A 20377-nucleotide genomic window follows, 5' to 3' on the forward strand; every position below is an offset into this window, starting at 1 on the left:
CAGGGATGGCAAGCTGGACCGTGGGGAGACAGGAGGAGGTGGGTGCACATGCTGAGAGCAGCAGCAGTGTGTACAGCAGAGGTACTCCTGTTAGGGCTGACCCCTAGAGAGATGGGCTGCATGAACCTTACCCTGGAGGCTGTGGGTGAGGCCCACTGTGTTCCCATTACTTGGAGGGAAGTGTTTCCTGCCCCATTGCACCTGCTGTGCTGTTTCCTTCTCCCATTGCTTCTGCAGGGCTTGATGTCAGGCTATGGTCCTAAGCAGAGTTCCTCCTGTGGCAGTGCTCCTGTCAGCCGGAAGTCAGGGTCCAGCCTGACAGTGGTCCGTGCACCTCTTTAGAGCACTAGAATGATTTCCATAAGTAACCAGGGCCAGTTGGGGACAGCAAGCTACTGGGAGGAAGAGCTGCTTTATAGTGGAGCTGATTCTGTAGGCAAGCCTCAGCTATTACAATATCTGTTTTCTAAAATAGACAAATATGAAGATTTTGCTCATTCTTGAACTATAATTATTACACGAATATCCTGTATTTGAACATAGACCCTGTTCTTGAAGCAAAATTTACTCTTTCAAAAATTTTGTGAGTGTGTTTGTGTGTCTAACTATCTGTCTGTCTGACTAACTATATACACACATATTTATGGGAGTGCCCATGGAGGCTAGAACAGGGAGTTGGATTAAAGGTGTTTGCAAGCTGTGTAGCATGGTGCAAGGATCTAAATTCAGGTCCTCATGATGGAGCAGCAATCCGTTGTAACCCTGAGCCATCTCTCTGCAGCCCAGCACAGGCTGATGGACAGCACACACAGCACAGGCTGAAGCACAGCACACACAACACGGGCTGATGGACAGCACACACAACACGGGCTGACACACAGCACACACAGCACGGGCTGATGGACAGCACACACAGCACAGGCTGAAGCACAGCACACACGGCACAGGCTGAAGCATAGCACACACAACACGGGCTGATGGACAGCACACACAACACGGGCTGACACACAGCACACACAGCACGGGCTGATGGACAGCACACACAGCACAGGCTGAAGCACAGCACACACGGCACAGGCTGAAGCATAGCACACACAACATGGGCTGATGGACAGCACACACAACACAGGCTGACACACAGCACACACAGCACGGGCTGATGGACAGCACACACAGCACAGGCTGATGACAAGCAAGAGTCCCTCTTTAGCACTGTGATCCCAGAGGCTTACAATGCTGACTGAGGAGTTGTTGTTGAACACCACTAGCTGTGGAATTAATCTCAGTGTGGATGTGAAGTCAGCATCATGCGTGGCTTAGGAAAATGGATGTGTCAGTACACTATCCAGGATGAACTTTCCAAAAAAGAAAAAGAAATAACCTCATAGTGCTAAAGTAAGAGATAAAATTAAAAACAGGTTTCTGATTACATTCATCAGAAAAGTCAAAAGAGAGAGTTGTCAGGCCAGCTCCGTAGGTAAAGGAGCTCACTGCTGACTTCCGGCCTGAGTCTGGGATCTGAGCTAGACAAAGAGAGCTAACGCCTGCAAGCTGTCCTTGGACCTCCATACATATGTGCTCCCACAGACAGACAGACAGATAGACACACACACAATATGTAATAGGAACTTTTTTAAAGTTTAAGAAAAAAGGGCCTTCTTAGCAAAAGGATTGATATTTTCATGCCAAAAGCTTTATCTGAACTCAGAATGATTTATACTAAGTGTGATAGAAATTTTAAATATGAATCCTTTAAAAAGTTATGGTTGGCTGTACCATGCATGATACAGTAACCTAAAATTTTCAGTGGTCCTACTATTTTTTTCCAATTTTTTTTATTGCTATTTACTTTCTGTATGACAGAAGTTCCTAATTCTTTTGTTTTTTGTTTTTTGCTTTTTTTTTTTTTTTTTTTTTGGATTTGGTTTTTTCGAGACAGGGTTTCTCTGTATAGCTCAGGCTGCCCTGGAGCTCACTCTATAGACCAGGCTGGCCTCGAACTCAGAAATCCGTCTGCCTCTGCCTCCCAGAGTGCTGAGATTACAGGCGTGCACCACCACCACCTGGCTTCCTAATTCTTAAAAGACAGAATTTTCATTTCCGCCTAGAGAAAAAACTTGAATTCACAATTCAGAAGTCACTTGAGCGTGTAATACTTGACAGTAATAAACCATTCTGAACTGTCAAGCTGTTGTTAAAGAGATGGGACCAGCAGCGCTGACTTCCACACAGGGAAGGAAGGCCAGCTTCTGCGGAGCACACCTCTAAGGAGCAGCGCCATCCGCCATCGAGGGCCTCATCCTGATGCTGGTACTCACAGCCATTTTATAGGCAGGCACAGCTTCCACAAGGGGTAGCTCCCGCCCTGTCGTTCAGCAGGAGGTTTGATGGGGTTCTGTCGTTTGGGAAGTGACACCCACAGGCCCATGTGTCTGAACACTGTCCCTAACTGGCAGCACTGCTTTGAGAGATTAGGGGACCTTTTACACACGAGGCCTTCCAAGCAGCCATGGAGTCCCTGGGCCCAGTCTATGCTCACTCTGGTGTTCCCTGGGTGGAGTCCTGACCCACTGAGATGGGAGCTCCCGCGGAGCTGCCAGGCCTTGCTCCATGCTGGACTTAGACTGAGCCAAAGCACATCCTTGCCCTCTTGAGTTGCTTGCCATAGGTCTGTCATGGTGGTGGAAAATATCAGCACCAGACACTCTTCCCCATGGAGTTGCTGATTTACATTGAATACAAGTTACCCCGTCCTCCATCATGGGATAGCAGAACTATCGCCGATTGTTTTGCCCTAGACTTGGCCGTAAGCTCTTTGTATGCTTGCTCCTTGTGTCCCAGAGGTCACCGTCCACAAACATGCTGACTCTGCAGAACACAGCAGGCTGGCAATGCCCACAGCGCCTGCCCCTGTAAGCCCATGTGAACACTCCTCTAGGAAGTGCCATTTTTCTAGGCCCAGTGCCCTGAGTCTGTCACAACAGTTTGTAAATTAGTCCATATCTAGCATTAATATTGAGCCTGCATCTGACTGTCATCTGTTCAGTGTGTTCTCAGTCACAACAGACAGCACCTTACTGCTGCGCCCCAGGGCAGTTTCACTGGGAACCAACACAGAAGCACAAAATAGCTAACTGCCTGTGTCAGAGTTGAAAAGGAGCAGATGTGGGCGTGGTTCTGGGTTCCATCTCTGCTCTGACTTTTGTGGTACACTTCCAAATATTTTCCTGTCTGAGTAAGAATTATGTCACTTTAAACTCTTAATCATTAAGAGAATGCAAATGAACATGCAATGCACATGCACGGCAGAGACACGTCTTAGAATGCAGACTGAGGCGCAGCCGCATGCAGAGTAGAGCAGCCCCCCGTTGGGGCTGGAGGGGCGGTGGAGCAGAGGCATCTGTCCTGTCAGGGCTGGCACAGGCTTGGGTAACTGAGTAAAGTGTTCTGGTTGACCCTTAGTATGGACAGGTTATTTTCTAAGAGAGCGGGTAAGCAGTAGACACTGTGAAGCAAGCATGTTTTACATTGTTGGGATGACTCTTCTGACAATGAAATCAACAAGCCAGCAGTGAAAAAGGACAGACGGACAGACATGAGGGACCGATGTCCTTCAGCTCTTTTCATAGCACTGGTATGGAAAGCTCAGGGAGGCCGGGGAGGCCAGAGGGTGTGACAGGACGGACACTGGTCAGCAGGATAGCACAGCAAGTATGTTTAAAAGTGGTTCCGCTGTGGTTTCTGAAATGATAGGAACGTGAAAGAATCTATCCTAATGGGAAAATCACAAGCACATGCACTGAACAAGAAGACAAGAGTCTGTAGACCTGGGACACAGTTTAAAAGCTACTGTGGAAGTGTAGAATCCTAACCAGTCTTGGGGTGTGGAGCCAGCACTTACCCTGCCGAGTTCTGCTCTGTAAAGTAGGTGTGGGCTTTAATCACAGCGGGAGATTTGTTATGTTTTAGTTCACATAATGCAGGGAAAGTTTACTTTATTTTAACAAACATTTTACCTCTTTTAGCTGTGTTTCCGAAGCCAGAGCCATGACCTGACACCCTAATGCCTGCTGTCAGGGCCCCTGCACGACTGGCACATACATCATGGAACTTAAAGTGTGGGTGGATGGAGTTCAGAGGATCGTCTGTGGCGTCACGGAAGTCACAACTTGCCAGGAGGTTGTAATAGCCTTAGCCCAAGCTATAGGTAAGCAAAACTTGGCAAGAAAATGGTACTTCACACTTGTCTGGAGTGTGGTGGGGCTGTGTGTGTGCATGTGTGTGTGTGCGTGCGCGCGCGCGTGTGTGTGTGCGTGTGTGTGTGCATGTGTGTGTGTGTGTGTGTGTGTGTGTGTGTGTTTGTGTGTTAGCTGCCTCAGCATCTTGAACGTGCCCGAAAGATATCTAGGGGTGCATATTTGGACTCACAGTTTCAAAGGGCTCAGCCCATAGTTTCTTGGCCTGAGATGCCTGGGCAGAGTCCATCAAGGAGTAAGTGGGGTGGAGAGAGAAGGAAGGGAAGGGGAATGGAGGAGGGAGAGAAGGGGAAAGGAGGAGGGAGAGAAGGGGAAAGGAGGAGGGAGAGAAGGGGAAGGGAGGAGAGAGGGAAGGGAAAGGGAAGACAGACAGAAGGAGAAGAAGGGCAGGCACACAGAGACAGACAGTGAGACCATGCCAGGGACAAGATATCTTTAAAAACCCTATCCCTGTAGCTTGCTTCTTATAGCTGGATCCCATCTCCTAAAGTTTCTAGAACCTCCCAAAATACCATCACCATCTTGGGATCAAGCAGTAAACACATGAACCTTTGGGAAGACACTTTATGTCTAAACTGTACCATTCTGACACATCCCCAAAAGTCTGAATGTGCGCACCTTATAGTTCACAGTGCAGCAAATCTGCCTCAGTGGTCTTAACAGTTCAACACTGTTCAAAAGCCCCAATTAAAAGTCTCTTGGAGGCTCAGTGTACTCCTAGCTATGAGCCACTGTAGGAGAGAAAGACGTTATAAAATCACAGCATATGGTGCTGCAGATTAGACATTCCTGTTATAAGACAAAGAGGAATAGGAAAATACTAAGAAAGTATTGGACTAAGGCTAGAGAGGTGACTCAGTGGCCGGAGAGGACCCAGTTCAGTTTCCGGCACCCATGCCATAAAGCTCACACCACATGTGACTGCAGTGCTAGGGGGCCAGGCACCCTTTTCTAGCCCCAAAGGTACATGTACACATGTGGCACACACACTCAAAGACACACAAACGTATACATCAATAAATATAAATATTATCAAAAGCGATTGGATCAAGGCATGACTGAAGCCAGTAGGACAACACTGGATCCTGTAGTTCCAGGTCCAGCATCCAGGCACTTGTTATGTGAGCTCCAGTGGGCTTGGGTGGTCATGTGACCTTACTGCTCATGGTTCCGGCCTCCCCAGCACCCCGAGTCTCTTCACCTGCACAGCTTCACACACTGACCTGAGAGCGCTCTTCAGGACGCCAACCCTGCCCCACACTGCCTGGCTTCCCAGGCTTTGTCTTAGAAACATGGATGGGCGTTTCCATCTTCCCACAGCTCTTGCCCTCTGCACACCTGTGAAACCAGCACCACATGGATGATGCCAAACCTGCTGCCAGCCCAAGCCTCCCAGCTTTGTACCTCAGCTGCTCAGCCTCTGAGTACTTGGGCAGCTGTGCACAGTGAAAAAACAAATCCCGAGGAGAGTACTTGCCAGGCAGCCCTTGTCCACGAGGCACCCAAATCTATGTCCTTCCAAGGGGGAGCCCTTTGAAGGGATGCTACTGGGTCACACTCCAGTCTGTGAGGATGCAGTGTGGCCAGTTTCTGTGATCCCATCTGGGTACCTCCCGTCGAAACCCCACAGCCACACCCCTGTCTGCAGCACAGTCCTTTCCTAACCATTGCACTTGCTCTGCTTTGTATTTCTAGGTCTTACTGTATGCCTGGCTCAGGCCACTAGCACTACCAATGCGTAGCCCGGGTACTGTGCTCTCCTAAAACACTTCACCTGATGATTATTCCATCCTGTTTAGATCAGCCTCGCACAACGTCTCAGATTATGAACAAAATGTAGACATTATTTGCCACAACAGAGCACAGATGACATCTCGTCTCTCCCAGTTGCCAATTGAGTTGTTCCATCTGAAACTTCATGAGCCAAGCTGTCACTGCCCACAGTCCCACTGGAACTCTGCCCCCCCTCCCCCAGTGCCACCCCAACCACCCAGTAACTCACTTACAGCACTGTAAAGGCCTTCTCGCCTGTCTCTCCAAACTCTCTCAAGTTCATCCCACAGACTCCTTCCCAAGGGCTCACAAATCACCTGGCCAAACACCACAGCAGCCCCACCTACCAGTTCTCTGCATCAGGTGCTTTTACGTAGTGATCACCAGATGCCTGGCATAACAGCTTCATGTGAGTCTTACTGGTCTGTTTCATAGGTCCAGGAGTGTCCCTTTATCACGGCGGCTAATCATATGACACAGCTCATGGTAGCTGCCTTAGTCACTGTCCTATTGCCATGAAGACACATTGTGACTAAGGCAACTCTTATAAGAGACTCTTAGAAGCATTAATTAGGGGCTGGCTCACAGCTTCAGAAGTTCAGCCCACTGTCATCCCTGCAGGAAGCGTGGTGGCACGCAGGCTGGATGGTTCTGGAGTAGTAGTCGAGAGATACTTCATGATCCACAGGCAGAGAAACTGGGCCTGACATGGGCAACCTCAAAGCCCATCCCCTATGATGCAGTTCCTCCAATAAGGCCACACTTAGTCTAATAAGGACACACCTCCTAATCCTTCTCAAATAATGTCACTCCCCAGTCACTAAGCATTTGATATATGAGCCTGTGGGGCCATTCTTACTCAAACTATCATCATAGTGACCAAGTTAAAATAAGAACTACAGGAAGAGGCTAGGGCAGTAAGTCATCCCAAAGACGTGGTACCATGGGCCAACGTCCTCCAATTAGGCTCTATTTCCTGTCTCTTACCACTTCCCAATAATACAATCATAAATCCATCAAAGGATGAATCCATCCATTTGGTCAGGGCCCTAATTATCACCTCTAGGAATACTGTCACAGACAACACCAGTCTGTGCTCTGCTGCTGTAGGCATTTCCTGATCCGCTAAGTGGGCTTTAGCCAGTGTTTGTGGGTACGCACTGCATTCCTTCCCAGTGGGCTGGGGTGCACAGACAGCTCTCGGCTGCACCTTTCTCTGCCGCCCTTTGCCTGGCGTGTGTCATGTTGTGACGATCCTTGCTCTCTGAATCTGGAGTTTGCACTGTCTGCTCCCCAGGCTTATCTTGAGTAGTGATTTTTTTCTTTTAATTCTAGATGTTTGTTTAAACCAGAACAGTCTCCTAGTGCCCAGAATCCCTCATAAGTTAAACTCTGTCAAATTCTGAATACATTTAAAATCAAAGAATAAATTAAATAATATGGTTCTTTATTAAACTGAAATGTATTCTTTAAAAAAACTGTTGTAATAAAATGAAGAAGTTGCCAAGTTTCTCTCTCTCTCTCTCTCTCTCTCTCTCTCTCTCTCTCTCTCTCTCTCTGTGTGTGTGTGTGTGTGTGTGTTTCTGTCTCTCTGTCTCTGTCTCTATCTCTATATATAATGCCATTTATATAAAAACTTTCTGTGGTACTAGGGACCTACTGGGGAACTAGGGACTCAGAAATGCTAAGCAAATGCTCTGCCACTGACTAGCCTCTCTTCCCAACCTGCCTGGTTTTGAGACATGGCACCTCCATGCCCAGGCTGGCTTTGGACTCAGTCTAGAACTCAGGAAAGTCCTGATCTTCCTGCCTCAGCCTCCTGAGTTGCTGGAATTATAGGCCTGTGCTACTGGGCTCTGTATAAAATGTTCTTCATCAGAGTTTGGGACATGATGAGGACATAAACTTCTCTCAGTAATATGTTCAGTTTGTGTTTGCATCATAAACCTATTATTTAGTAAACACATATGAAGAAGAGACTGCACCTGGCACTGTGCTCATCTGCACTTTGTCTTGAGCTCCTAGTCCAACGGTTACCGTACACCTTGGCAGTTCATACTGGAAGCACGTCACGTCAGTTCAGGATTGGAATAGGTCACCTGTTGCCAGCACTGTGGGAGATCTGCCCCATGCTAGCCAAGATGCTTTCTCCTCACCCTGACATTCTTGATTCCACTGAGGCACTGCAGAACATGTAAGCCGTGCTAGATATGCAGGCCGTGCTAGACCTGCAGGCCGTGCAAGCATGCTGGACATGCAGGCTGTGCAAGCCGTGCTGGACTTGCCCTCCAGGGAACATCGTCCTCCATGACTAGTTTTTGTAGACTTGAGCTTAATCATGGAAGGCATTTTCTTTCTGTCAACATACTCAGAACTCATTCTCCGTGATCTGTTGGATCAAAACAAGCTAAGATTCAGCGATGATTAATACTCAAAGTTTCTCTTGAATGGTGTAATTAAAAGTAATTACTTTTCTTATTTTTTAAAAAGACTTATTTATGTAAATGAGTTCTGTGTCTGCATGTACACATGCACCCCAGAAGAGGGCATCAGAGTCCATTACAGATGGTTGTGAGCCACCATGTGGTTGTTGGAATTTGAGCTCAGGACCTCTTGAAGAGCAGCTAATGTTCTTAACCACTGAGCCATCTCTCCAGCCCCTTTTCTTCTGTTGTTTTTTTGGTTTGTTTATTGTTTTGTTTTTTTTTGTTGTTTTAACAGATTTACTTATTGTTTTTAAAGAAAAGGTCCTACTGTATAGAGCAGGCAGCCTTGACCTGTGGCAACCGTCCTGTCTTGTTTAATCCAGTGCTGGGAGACAGGCCCGCATCAGCACACCTAGAAGAAGAGTAGGTGTACGGAAGACCCTGCTGAGCAGAGGCCACAGGCTGCCTCGTTTCCTATGAGAACCACACTTTCTGCGTAGAATCCATGGAGAGGGCATGTCCTATTCACCCGATGCATAGTTCTTCATTATAATGAATATTGTACTTAACCTGTGATCAACTGTCTTAACTGAAACAACTACCCTACTTTTACTTTCTTAATAACTCTATTCAAGGCCTGCTTTGAAAAGTTGAAAACTTGAATATAGATGTTTTATGATGCTGTTTCAAATTTGACCTAAAAGCCTTTTCCTGTATCATCAGTACTTGATGTACTGTGATTCCTGCAGCTGATGATCCTTCCTGGCTGCCAAGAGGCTTTACAGCCACATTCTAACTGCATCAACTATTTAAAAATATAGCCAGTATTTTATTAGTGATTATTTACGTATGCCACACTTATTTAGCAAACAGTTTAAACTGTCAGTCAGTGCCATAGAAAGCCAGCTGGGTAGGTATGGACTGACGGACATGGAGCTCTGTCCGTTCAGGCATTCTTCATGCCTGCTGACCTGCTGGGTGAGTGTTCATGTCTGCACATCCAGATGCCCCTGGGTGTCCAGTAATGGAGGACATGCTGCTGTCTGTCCTTGTGCCACTCCAGTTGTGAGACGGCACGTCAGGCACTGTCTCCTTGCTTTCTGTGCTTGTGTGTGTGTGTTACCTGTATGCACGAAGTTCAGAGGAGCCCCGAGGCCTGAGCACTTCAGTGAGCTGGGTGGGTTCTAGACTGACCCCGCATCTCTCTTGAGGAAGTTTAGACAGTGAAAATCTGTGCAGGTTTAGAAGCTCGGGTCGGCGCCTAGGGCCACCACTCTTTGCTGTGGACACATTTTCAATGTTTTTCTTTGTTCCATATATCCCCAGAAGTTCTGAACACTTTCACATTTGGCCAGAGTGTAAGTTCTCTCAGTTGGGGGAAATAGAAAGTAGAATTTCTAAGCAAGCTAGAGGACGCTTATACTTCAGATCTGGGCGGTATGCTGCCCCAGCTTCGGGAGGTTTGGTATCTTCTGAAGCTGCCACGGGTGGCCTGGCCTGGACTCTAAACGCTGACACTCTGAGGTGCAAGAACAGTTGTTAGACATGCGATCTGCTGCATTATTGATGATTCCATGTCTTGCCGTGACGGTGGTCTCTGATCTTTTCTGTCTAGGTCGAACTGGAAGGTACACACTTATAGAGAAATGGAGAGACACGGAACGGCACTTGGCACCGCACGAAAACCCCATCGTGTCCTTAAACAAGTGGGGGCAGTACGCAAGCGACGTGCAGCTCATCCTGCGCCGGACTGGGCCGTCTCTCAGTGAGCGGCCCACCTCAGACAGTGTGGCCCGCATCCCTGAAAGAACTTTGTATCGACAGAGCCTCCCCCCCTTAGCCAAGCTCCGGCCTCAGGTGGACAAGTCCATCAGAAGGAGAGAGCCTAAAAGGAAGTCTCTCACCTTCACAGGGGGCGCCAAGGGGCTGACTGACATTTTTGGGAAAGGTAAAGAGACTGAGCTTAGGCAGAAGGTGCTGAGTAGCTGCAGGGCCTCGGCCGAGGAGCTGAAGAGGCTGATCCGGCTGCAGACCGGGAAGCTGCAGGCCATCGAGCAGCAGCTGGAGTCCAGCGAGGCGGAGATCCGCTTCTGGGAGCAGAAGTACAGCTGCGGCCTGGAGGAGGAGATCGTCCGCCTAGAGCAGAGGATCAAGAGGAATGCCGTGGAGATCGAGGAGGAGGAGTTCTGGGAAAACGAACTGCAGATCGAGCAAGAAAATGAGAAGCAGCTGCAGGGCCAGCTGGAGGAGATACGGCAGAAAGTGACCGACTGTGACGGCAGGCTCAAGGACTACCTGGCCCAGATCCACACCATGGAGAGCGGCCTCCAGGCTGGGAAACTGCACCGGGAAGTTCAGGAGGCTCAGGTCAACGAGGAAGAGGTGAAGGGGAAGATTGAAAAGGTCAAGGGGGAGATGGACCTGCAAGGGCAGCAGAGCCTGAGGCTGGAGAACGGCATTAGAGCTGTGGAAAGGTCCCTGGGGCAGGCCACCAAGCGCTTACAGGTAAGTGCGTCTCAGTGAGCAGCTGCCGTCCCTAGAAGGGGACGTCTAATTAACAGGAGCCAGAGGTGGCTCGTAGTCACAGGGTTAAGAGTCTTAGACTGAGAAGTTTGTGATCGTCTTGCTTTCCTCATGTTATAAAATGATTATTAGTAGATAAAACTCCAACATCTTATCAAAAGTAAGAACTCTTAACTCTTATGAACCAAATTGCTATTAATTCACAGTCAGTTATAAAGTATACAAGATGTGACCAGATCAGCAGATTGTCGCACCTGGGTCTATAGAAACTATAGACTTGTCATATATTTTTTATGACAGAGTAAGAATATGCACCTATTTTATAAGAGTCTATGGCACTTTCCAGAAGGGAAGTGTCATATCAAAGGAGATGGGACAGTACTTATTGTCTTTGGCCACTGTATCCACATAAACCAGGTGTGTCAAATGAGTCCTTCTGAAAGTGGGCCCCATTTCCCACCCCTATAGCAGGAGGTTTGTCCCCAAAACAGCCCTACCCACCAAGCCCCAATTATAGACTAACTGGTGTTTTCCAACCAGGACAAGGAGCAGGAGCTGGAGCAGCTGACCAAGGAGCTGCGGCAGGTCAACCTCCAGCAGTTCATCCAGCAGACAGGGACAAAAGTCACCGTGCTGCCGGCTGAGCCCGCCGGAATCGAGGCCTCGCAGGCAGACGCAGAGACAGGTAAGGCCACCACCTAAAATGGCATCCTTGTTTCTGAGGAAAACAGTAATGTTAGGGTAATCTGCTCACTTACAAAGCCATATTATTTATTTTAAACTGCTTTTTAATGGGCCTGTTTACCAAAGTACAAATATAGATATGAATATTGGCTGCATTAATTTGCATCCCAGAGTCTGAATCTTCATATTCTCATCTCTTCCGGTGTTGAGACTTCCCGCCAGTGGGCTGTGGCCCCGGCAGCTGGGGGACAGGCAAGGTGCTCTAGCCTTAGTAACCGTGCCAGAGCACCACCTTCTCCTTCCCGGGTCTCCAGTCCACTTCCCAGTGTGCTCTGTTCTCTCCAGTTCACAGGGTGGGAAGTTGACATATTTTCTGATTAGCCAGTTCACCAGATGATTTCTGTTTCCTGTTTAGAGGCGCCGTTCCAGTCTGGGTCCCTGAAGCGACCTGGTTCATCTCGGCAGCTTCCCAGTAATCTTCGTATTCTACAGAACCCTGTCTCCTCTGGTTTTAATCCTGAAGGCATCTATGTATAACACTGTCTTTGGGAGAAGGATCCAGCTAAGGTACCATGGACGGTAAAATCCTTCAGTTTGTGCCAACTGAACAGAGGGTGTGTTCCCACGCCATATCCTCTCTCTCAGCCACACACCACTTAGAGCCACACCCCGTGCACTGATGCTGAACGTGGAGCCGGTTCACTCTTGCAGTATTGACGTGTTGTCCAGCAACTCGAATACAAAGCCTTTGTTTTTATTTTGTAGCATTTTGAGAGCATTAGGAAAGCATTAATCTATGTTTATACATGAATATACCCCGAATTAAGAGCAAAGAAGTTATGTGACTGCTTAGTTTAATTTATTCCATGTAGTTGATTAATGTATGAATGTTGTTCTTTAATGTTTTATTAATACTTACCCTGTGACTTGATTCTGTCAGACATTGTGGGATTCTGGCTGTGCATGTCTGCAGACTCACGCAGTTTGCCCAAGCCTTGTGGGCCGCTCCACCATCTGACTGACCCTGTGGCCCCGCCACACTTACGTGGAGCCCGCTTAGCTCTTGCTTACGTGAGATAGTTCAGCTTGCTTTCTAGTCTGGAAGTTAATTGTTCCTTTTCAGTATTCCGAACATGACATCACAGAAACATCATCAATGAAGTAAATTATTCATGTAAAATGCTTGTGCTCACTGACGTCTCGGTGCACTCTGGGAGGCTCTCCTGCCTTGCTGCCTTCTCCCATGGGTCCTCACGGGAAGGTCCTGTGAGGAGGAGGGGCCTGGGATCCGGTCGGTGCACTTTGGGAGTCGTGCGCCTGGTGATGCGCTTCAGAACAACCCGCTTCCTCCGTGAACTCTGTGCCACGCACAGCAGGGGAGTGCTGCTTGCCAAGGCTTCCGACGTGGACACAGACGGAGAGAGCACTGGGGTCGGGATTTTACCAAGGAGATAAAATTAAATTCAGAGTATGTTTTTTATTTTTAAGTTTGACTTTATAGGATATTAGTCTCCATTTATATTTATATCATTTGTGTATAAAGCCAAAAATGAGTCAGTACTTTTCTGGTGAGCAGTGACTTTACTGTGTTCACCAGGAATATCTAGACAGGTGCTGCCAGGTGCCTCAGCCCTTCACCGTCTCTCTGAGCAAATTTGATACAATGTAACTAAAATTTTAACCTGAACTCTAAAGAAGCTTTTATTCCTGAAAAGAATGCATCCTCTGTATTATTTACATGCAACAACGTGAGCGTGAGTTAGCATAGTGATGTCATAACAACGCTCACAGTGAGGTGAGGTGTGTGACCACCTCCGACTTCCTTTTGGTTTAATGAATGTTTAATGAAGCCAAGAATGCTGCTTCCAGTGAAAAGATTTAAGAATGGCTGTGAAGTAGTAGACACTTGCAGAGAACTGAAATTCGTGCAATGTTGCCTTCTTACCCAAGTGAATCACAGACCTCAGCTGAAAGTCCACTTACCCAGTAGGTCTTGCTGTTACTGCCTTGCAGATGACTTGAGAAGTAAATTATTCTTTCTGAAATAACCACCGCCTGAACACATTTGCTCCACATTTGTAACAATTGTTTCATATCTATATACATTTAAAAATAATAATTCAAAGTCAAAGTAATTTGTAACTTTTGGTGACACTGGTAAGTCCACACCTCAGAACCTGCCTTCCTCTCAGACTTCCTCTCCTGAGTCATTGCACTGTTCAGATAAATTGAAACCTTGCTCATAAAACAAAACATTGTACAAATGGATTAGCTTTGATTTAAACCAAAATGTTGGCTGTGGGTAGGTTAAACTCTGAAACACGAGATGAAGCTGGGCGTGGTGGCTCATGACCGGGACACCTACACTGAGGCTGAGGCAGGACACTTGTCACGGGGCCCAGGCTATGCTAAGTCACAGGGGAAGTTCTAGGATAGCCTGGGGTCTGCTGTGAGACTCTGTGGAAAGAAAGGGAAATGCACAGCTCCCTCGGCATTCCTGGTCCGCACACTCAGTTGTGAACTGCCTGACGTAGGAGGAACCTAAGGCGGGGCGCTCTTCCCCCAGCTCCCAGCAGCCCTGGCACTCCACCGCCACTGTCACCTCTGAACTCGGAAGCTGCCAGCTACTCTGCAGGCCTCCTTGATGGGAGGGTGCAGCCATGTGAATTCACAAACACACTGAGTAGCTGTGCTGTGTCACAGTCACCGGACCTTCACAGACACACCATTGTCCAGTGTTTTCTAAATCTTTTTTTTAGCTGGGAGTGGGGGGACAACTAATTTGTGTGGGAACACCTGAAAATATTTTAGTCTGCTGTCACAGTTTTTACCTATTGTGACTATACATGAATTGGCTTATGAACACTACCTTTGGCTACGTGTCAGAGGGGTGCAGCCAATGGTATTCAAAAACTACCAATTGTAAAATTTTGCATATGGAGAAGTATACAGGTTCTAAATAATATAGATCACAAATTTTTGTGTCTTTTTAATTAGTGCTTCAGGTTATGTGGTTTTTCTACAGGTATTAAATAAATTACAAGTTTTTTTTCTTACCAATGAATAATTTGAATATCATTGGTCTATTTGACCTATAGAGCATCCTCTTTCTCAGAGAATCATCCACAGTGGGTTACCTCAGTTTTTTTGTGTGTGTGGGTTCTTTTTGTTTTTTTGTTTTTTGTTTTTTGCATTTCTTTTATATTTTATATTTTGGCTGTTAGTGTTCCTTTTTTGTCTCAGTGAACAGGGAAGTTTTTATATGTGAGGCTTCAGTTGGTGTTGATAGAGGCTGCCCTCTGCCTGTTCAGACTGTTAGATAACTATCAGTGAGCAGAGCTCCTCTCAGCAGAGTCTGCACAGTGAATCAGCTGCCACTGAGGTCCTCACTGCAGAGCGTAAGCAGCACAGACCACAGATCACTGCTCCACAGCGCAGTCCTGCGGTGACACAGCTGTTTGTAAGTGCAAAGAGGTCTGCAGAGACAAGAGCTCTTCACTTAGAGTGACTTCAGGAGCACCTTTCCAAGTTAGGACCTTGATAGATTGAGAAAATGAAGTGGATAAGACAAAGGCCTGATTGCAGGTGGGCACAGGGGGGCAGGCAGTTAGCACTGGGCATTGCCTTAATGTATATTAAAAGATGCTGTGTGCTTCCCAAAGCCTGTCTTGACCGGTAGATACTGCGGTGAGGCTAGCTCATGAGTATTCCTTTTGTATCACACCAGTGTTTTTAAGTTGTGTGTTTGTGCTGTCTGCTGTGGTATTTTTAAGTTCTGGTAGAAGGCTGCCGGCTGTGTCAAGTCAGGGCCATCAGTATTTCCTCAGTATTGCTGCTCCACGTTCCCCAGTGCGCCTTCAATGCCAGGACAGCAGCCGCGTCAAAGCCGCGGGAGTGCCCTCCCGCTCATTTTATACATATTTTTAGAAACCAAATGACCGCAGACAGCTATGTAGTATACTGTTTAGCCAGCGGACCTCTAAAGGCAATAAATATATGCATATAGATGGAGGGGAGAGTGGAAGTGCAGGTTACAGCCAGCCATGGTGATAGCCCAGCCATGGTGATAGCCCTGCAGGGTAGCTCTGGCTCTTCACCGACCTAGAAGGATTTGAGTTGCTGCAGCTTTAGACAGAAAATGTCCACGTCTGCTGATTGTGGGCCATACATATGCTTTTAGTACTGCTTTGCTGATGTATAAATAAGAAATCTGTAATATGTACTATATGTAATTATTTTCTTTTGACTTTATTTCAAAATGTATATTTTCTGATTATTATCATGAGCTATAAAGCAAAAAGATCAATATCTGATATTCTCCCAAATAATAAATTTTCAAGATTCATTGGGGCAATACAATTGTTGCTTGCTTTCTTATATACCTAATACTTTAAGGTATAATATTGTTTCCTTTGAAAGATGCCAAAGAAAGTAGGTCTGTGTATCTGTGAGGTTAAAAAAAAAAATGACATTTTCCTAAATGTACTGTGAACCTGAAGAATAGTCTATTACTTGGAAGGTAGCAGCCAGGCCTGGGAGGTCTCTGTAGGTAAATAAGAACCTGGCGCAGAAGCGAGTCCTGTGTTCAGGTCGTCAGCATCCTTGTGAAACACGTCGCACCCTCAGCGTTGATTCCAGGCTATTGAAGACAAATGGGCTCATTGGCCAGCTGAGCCAGAACAGCACCTTCCACGTTCAGTGAGGAGGGACACCGATCGGGACGGGTACCCACAGTTGACCTCTGGCCTCTGAACGCGATGTGCAAATGTGCACACATGGCACACATGAAAAATAAGCAAAAAAGAAAGGATGCTGCTTCATTAAAGTAGAACATGTAAGAAACTAATGCCCCGCCCCTCGTTTCAAAAGTTGCTTGTTAGTTAGTCTGCTCCCAGATCTCTTAAAATCTGTGGGGCAGCTTTAAGATGTGAACTCTGCAGTGTCACTGGGGCGGGGAGACTGGTGCCTCATGACTAAAGGTTCTTGTCACAGTCACTCCAGGAACTACTTAACAGTGAGTAAGTACCCAGCCATCTTGAAATCCAGAGCTTCTAGCTCCCAGAGCTCTTCTTGTAACCCTGGTGAAACTGCTGGGGCTCGCAGAGGGCAGCATCTGCATCTCGCCACCTCTGATGTGCACGGGTATCCATGTTTGTGGGAGTGCTTTTAAGTAGAGCTAAGCCTAGGTTAAGAAAATATGCACGAGTAATATTGTGCTATAAAAGTAAAGACAAAATGAGACTCGGTTCTGACTCCTAGTTGGAAGCTTTACACTTTCAATGACCCATCCGTCTCCTCTAAAGCAGGTGTTAATGGCTGAACGAAACAGGGTGCTCTGTTTACAAAGCTCCTCCCTGGCCGCTCACATTCTTCATGTGGGGTCCATGGGTGATACCAGTGGGTGTGTAGTGATCCCTACTTCAGGCCATACTGTACTGAACTTGACACAGGTCCCCCACTTCAAGGAGTTTACCCTCATGAGGAAGGCGAACCTCGCTACCACATGTTAAGCTCAGTTAAATGGGTGAGGGTCCGGTGTCACTGGGCCATGGCTGGAAGGGCTTCCCCATCAGCCGAAGCATCAGGACCCTAGAGAAGGGGATAGGAATCAGAAGGGCCTCTGCCATGCCACTATGAAGTACTTATGAAGGACTGAGCAGCTGTGATAAGATGGTGATACCCAGGAGGGAACAGGGCGGCAGACATCATGACTCTGAAGGCCTGGGTTGCCGTGTAAGGGGCTGGGGTTGGTGCCCACGGATTCTCATGCTTGGACATGTGGTTTAGAAGATGATAAAACCTTAGGGACCTGGACCTAACCTGGGAGAAGGGGGCCACTGGGAGATGGGCCAGGAGGTCCACTGGGACTGAAGCAGTCACTGCTGCACACTGCCACAGAGCCCCCGACCTCCCTGCTGTGATAAACTGCAGGAGCCATATTCCAATTGTCGTGGACACATCAAATACAGAATGGCGTGGTCAGGTTAGTATCTAAGGAATACGCTTGCGGCTGCCAGTGTGGGCTCACTGAGGAGTCACATGACAAGGTAACTGTGTAAGACGCCTAGAAGAACCAGGCAAAGGTCAGCGGGCTGAGGAAGCAGCTGTAGGGGCTTGTGTATTTAAAAGGACACACAGAGTGCTGGGAAATAAGGAACCAACGGGATAAGAGCTGGGTGGAGCAGCGTCTGAGCAGGGGCTCATGGGAGCCTCTCTGATGTGAGTGGCTTTGGAATACTGCTGCATACTCTTGAGAATATTGCAGGGTGGCAAGGTTGCATGTAGGGGCACTTGTTACTGAGTGAAATAAGGCAGCCTTGCAATATATATTTATATAATAATGTATTTATATAGTTATGTAATAATATATTTTACATAATATATTTAATATATATTTATAATTTTGTGTATGAATTTTGTGTCCACATGTTTGTATATATACCATGTGTGAGCCTGATGCCCACAGGGGCCAGAGAGGAACACGTTAGATCCCCTGGACCTGGAGTTACCAGGTTGTAAGTTATCGAGGAGGGCCCCAGAGAGGAACACGTTAGATCTCCTGGACCTGGAGTTACCAGGTTGTAAGTTATCGAGGAGGGCTCCATGCTTTCCTCATCCCTGTTTCTGGCCCGGGTACATACCTGAGAGAGAGAGAGAGAGAGAGAGAGAGAGAGAGAGAGAGAGAGAGAGAGAGAGAGATGAGAGATGAGAGACGAGAGATGGGGAGGGAGAGGGGGAGAGAGAGAGACGAAGAGGGGGGAAGGAGAGAGAGAAGGGGGGAGGGAGAGAAGTAAGTTTTATTAAAAGACAGATGAGTGGGTCCTGCCCTCTGCAAAAGAGAAAGAGCATCCTCGCCCACATCAGATCACTCGAAATGAGACCACAGGTTGCGTGTCTCACTGGTTCCACACTGCCCTCCATGTGGCTGGCCTGCCTCCTTCTTCAGTCTCCTGGCAACAGCACAGTGGTGGTGGGATGTAAGGCTAGCCCAGCGGAGGACTGGCCTGGATCCTTCTCACCCACACTCCTCCCTCTTACTTGTTTCTTGATGCTTCCTCATCTCCCCCCCCCTCCCCGTGTGCGAGTGGTCTGCCCACCCACAGAAGGTCCGCTTGGCCTATGATCTTGTGACCTTGCCTCACAGCAAGGGTCAGGAGTCAGCGTTTTCAAAGATCTGACCTCTCTGCCTTTTCCTACTTACATATCTGACATGAATGTTAGACACAGACACTCAAGTTAGAGGTGAGTTAGTTTTAATTTCTCAGTAGATTCACCTCAGAATCCACTCTCACTCCCAAGTTGGGCTTCCATCTTTGGCCCAGATACAGGGAAGACACAATCTAATATAAAGTAAGATTAACTACTCTTGTCCAAATAAAAGTCCAAGGTCATCTTCTCTACCTCATAAGAGCACCAATGCAAACTGCCGGGTGGTGGTTTAGTCTGTTGTGACTCCATGTCTGCTGTTTGCCACAACGTGGACTTACGTGCACTCTTGATAGCCTCTCTCCTCAGCCTCTGTCAACTTGCTGTCACACAGAGAATGCATACAAAGAGCTGGGACTTGTCTGCATGGGGCTTGCAAGGAAAGGCACTGAGTCCCTCCCAGATTGCTAATTCCTACACGTCTCCGTGTGTTCGCAGAGTTTTTCCCAGGACTTCCCACTACAGGGCAGTGAGGTTTCGCTACCTGGTCATCTGGTGCCCTCCAGGGGAAGATTCTTTGTTGGCTGTGTTTCAACCTAGATGTCCCCAGGATTGTCTTCATGGGACCAATGCTAGATCTGTGGCTCTGTAAAGATTAGCTCTACTTGTAACCATCCTGGCAGGGCTGAAGATATGCTAAAGATACGTTTGTGCTCCTTGCTTTGCTACAGGACTATTGAAGCAGTGGACCACAAGAAATTAGAACTCCCCCACCCCCTGGAACCTCAAGCTGGGAGAAGAGAAAGCCTAGAGCCTGGGGAGAAGACTCACAGTTGTGTGGACCACCTTACAGAAAGGAGAATGAAGGGTCAGAGGCAGCAGCACCACACCTGGGCCACAGCTGCCTGTGTGTGCACAGTGCACAGCTGCCTGTGTGTGCACAGTGCACAGCTGCCTGTGTGTGCACAGTGCACAGCTGCCTGTGTGTGCACAGTGCACAGCTGCCTGTGTGTGCACAGTGCACAGCTGCCTGTGTGTGCAATGTGCTGCTTTATTTAAAACTTAACCTCAAATCAAGACCCCAGAGCTGCTGACACCCTCTTCCCAATGTGGCACCTCGGTGCACCTCCTTTTTCTGTTTCTCACAATTAATTTGCCTGTCTTGATCGCTCACTCAAGACTAACAGCTGAACCTGGTTTGTTCTGGCAGAGGCCATTTCCCTGAGTCCAAAGTATGATCACCCACAGATCCCCCCATCCTAAAGTCAAGATGTCATCATGCTCTCAACTTCACTTAACAGTTTTTTCTTTTTTAATTTCCATGGAGAATTGTATTGGAAGAAGTTCTGCTATGGATGTAGGTATTCTGATTTTAATCTACATCTCTTCACAAGCCCTTTCTGTAGCCAGTGTGTGGCCTTCTTGCCTTTTCATTATTCTGAATCTGTACCACGAGTCTTTATTTTCATTTAGTTTCCCTAAAAGAAATATTGGACCTGAAGCTCCACAGGAGCTACCTATGCACGCATGTCCACAAACACATGCACATACACAAGGGCTCTCTCACAC

At 47.5% G+C, this 20377-nt stretch overlaps 1 protein-coding gene across 1 annotated transcript in view; it reads left to right on the forward strand.

The window, feature by feature from the left end:
• Positions 1 to 16005, forward strand: part of Rassf8 (Ras association domain family member 8) — a 75252-nt gene extending 59247 nt beyond the window's left edge. Inside the window, exons 2-5 of the mRNA XM_052175265.1 lie at positions 4026 to 4207; positions 10071 to 10960; positions 11519 to 11663; positions 12078 to 16005. Coding sequence (XP_052031225.1) covers positions 4105 to 4207; positions 10071 to 10960; positions 11519 to 11663; positions 12078 to 12199 — 1260 coding nt within the window. The 5' untranslated portion in view covers positions 4026 to 4104 and the 3' untranslated portion in view covers positions 12200 to 16005. The remainder of the gene's footprint in view (positions 1 to 4025; positions 4208 to 10070; positions 10961 to 11518; positions 11664 to 12077) is intronic.
• Positions 16006 to 20377: the final 4372 nt, after the last annotated feature.

Source organism: Apodemus sylvaticus, chromosome 2 (genome assembly GCF_947179515.1).
Source record: "Apodemus sylvaticus chromosome 2, mApoSyl1.1, whole genome shotgun sequence".
Taxonomy (NCBI): Eukaryota; Metazoa; Chordata; class Mammalia; order Rodentia; family Muridae; genus Apodemus; species Apodemus sylvaticus.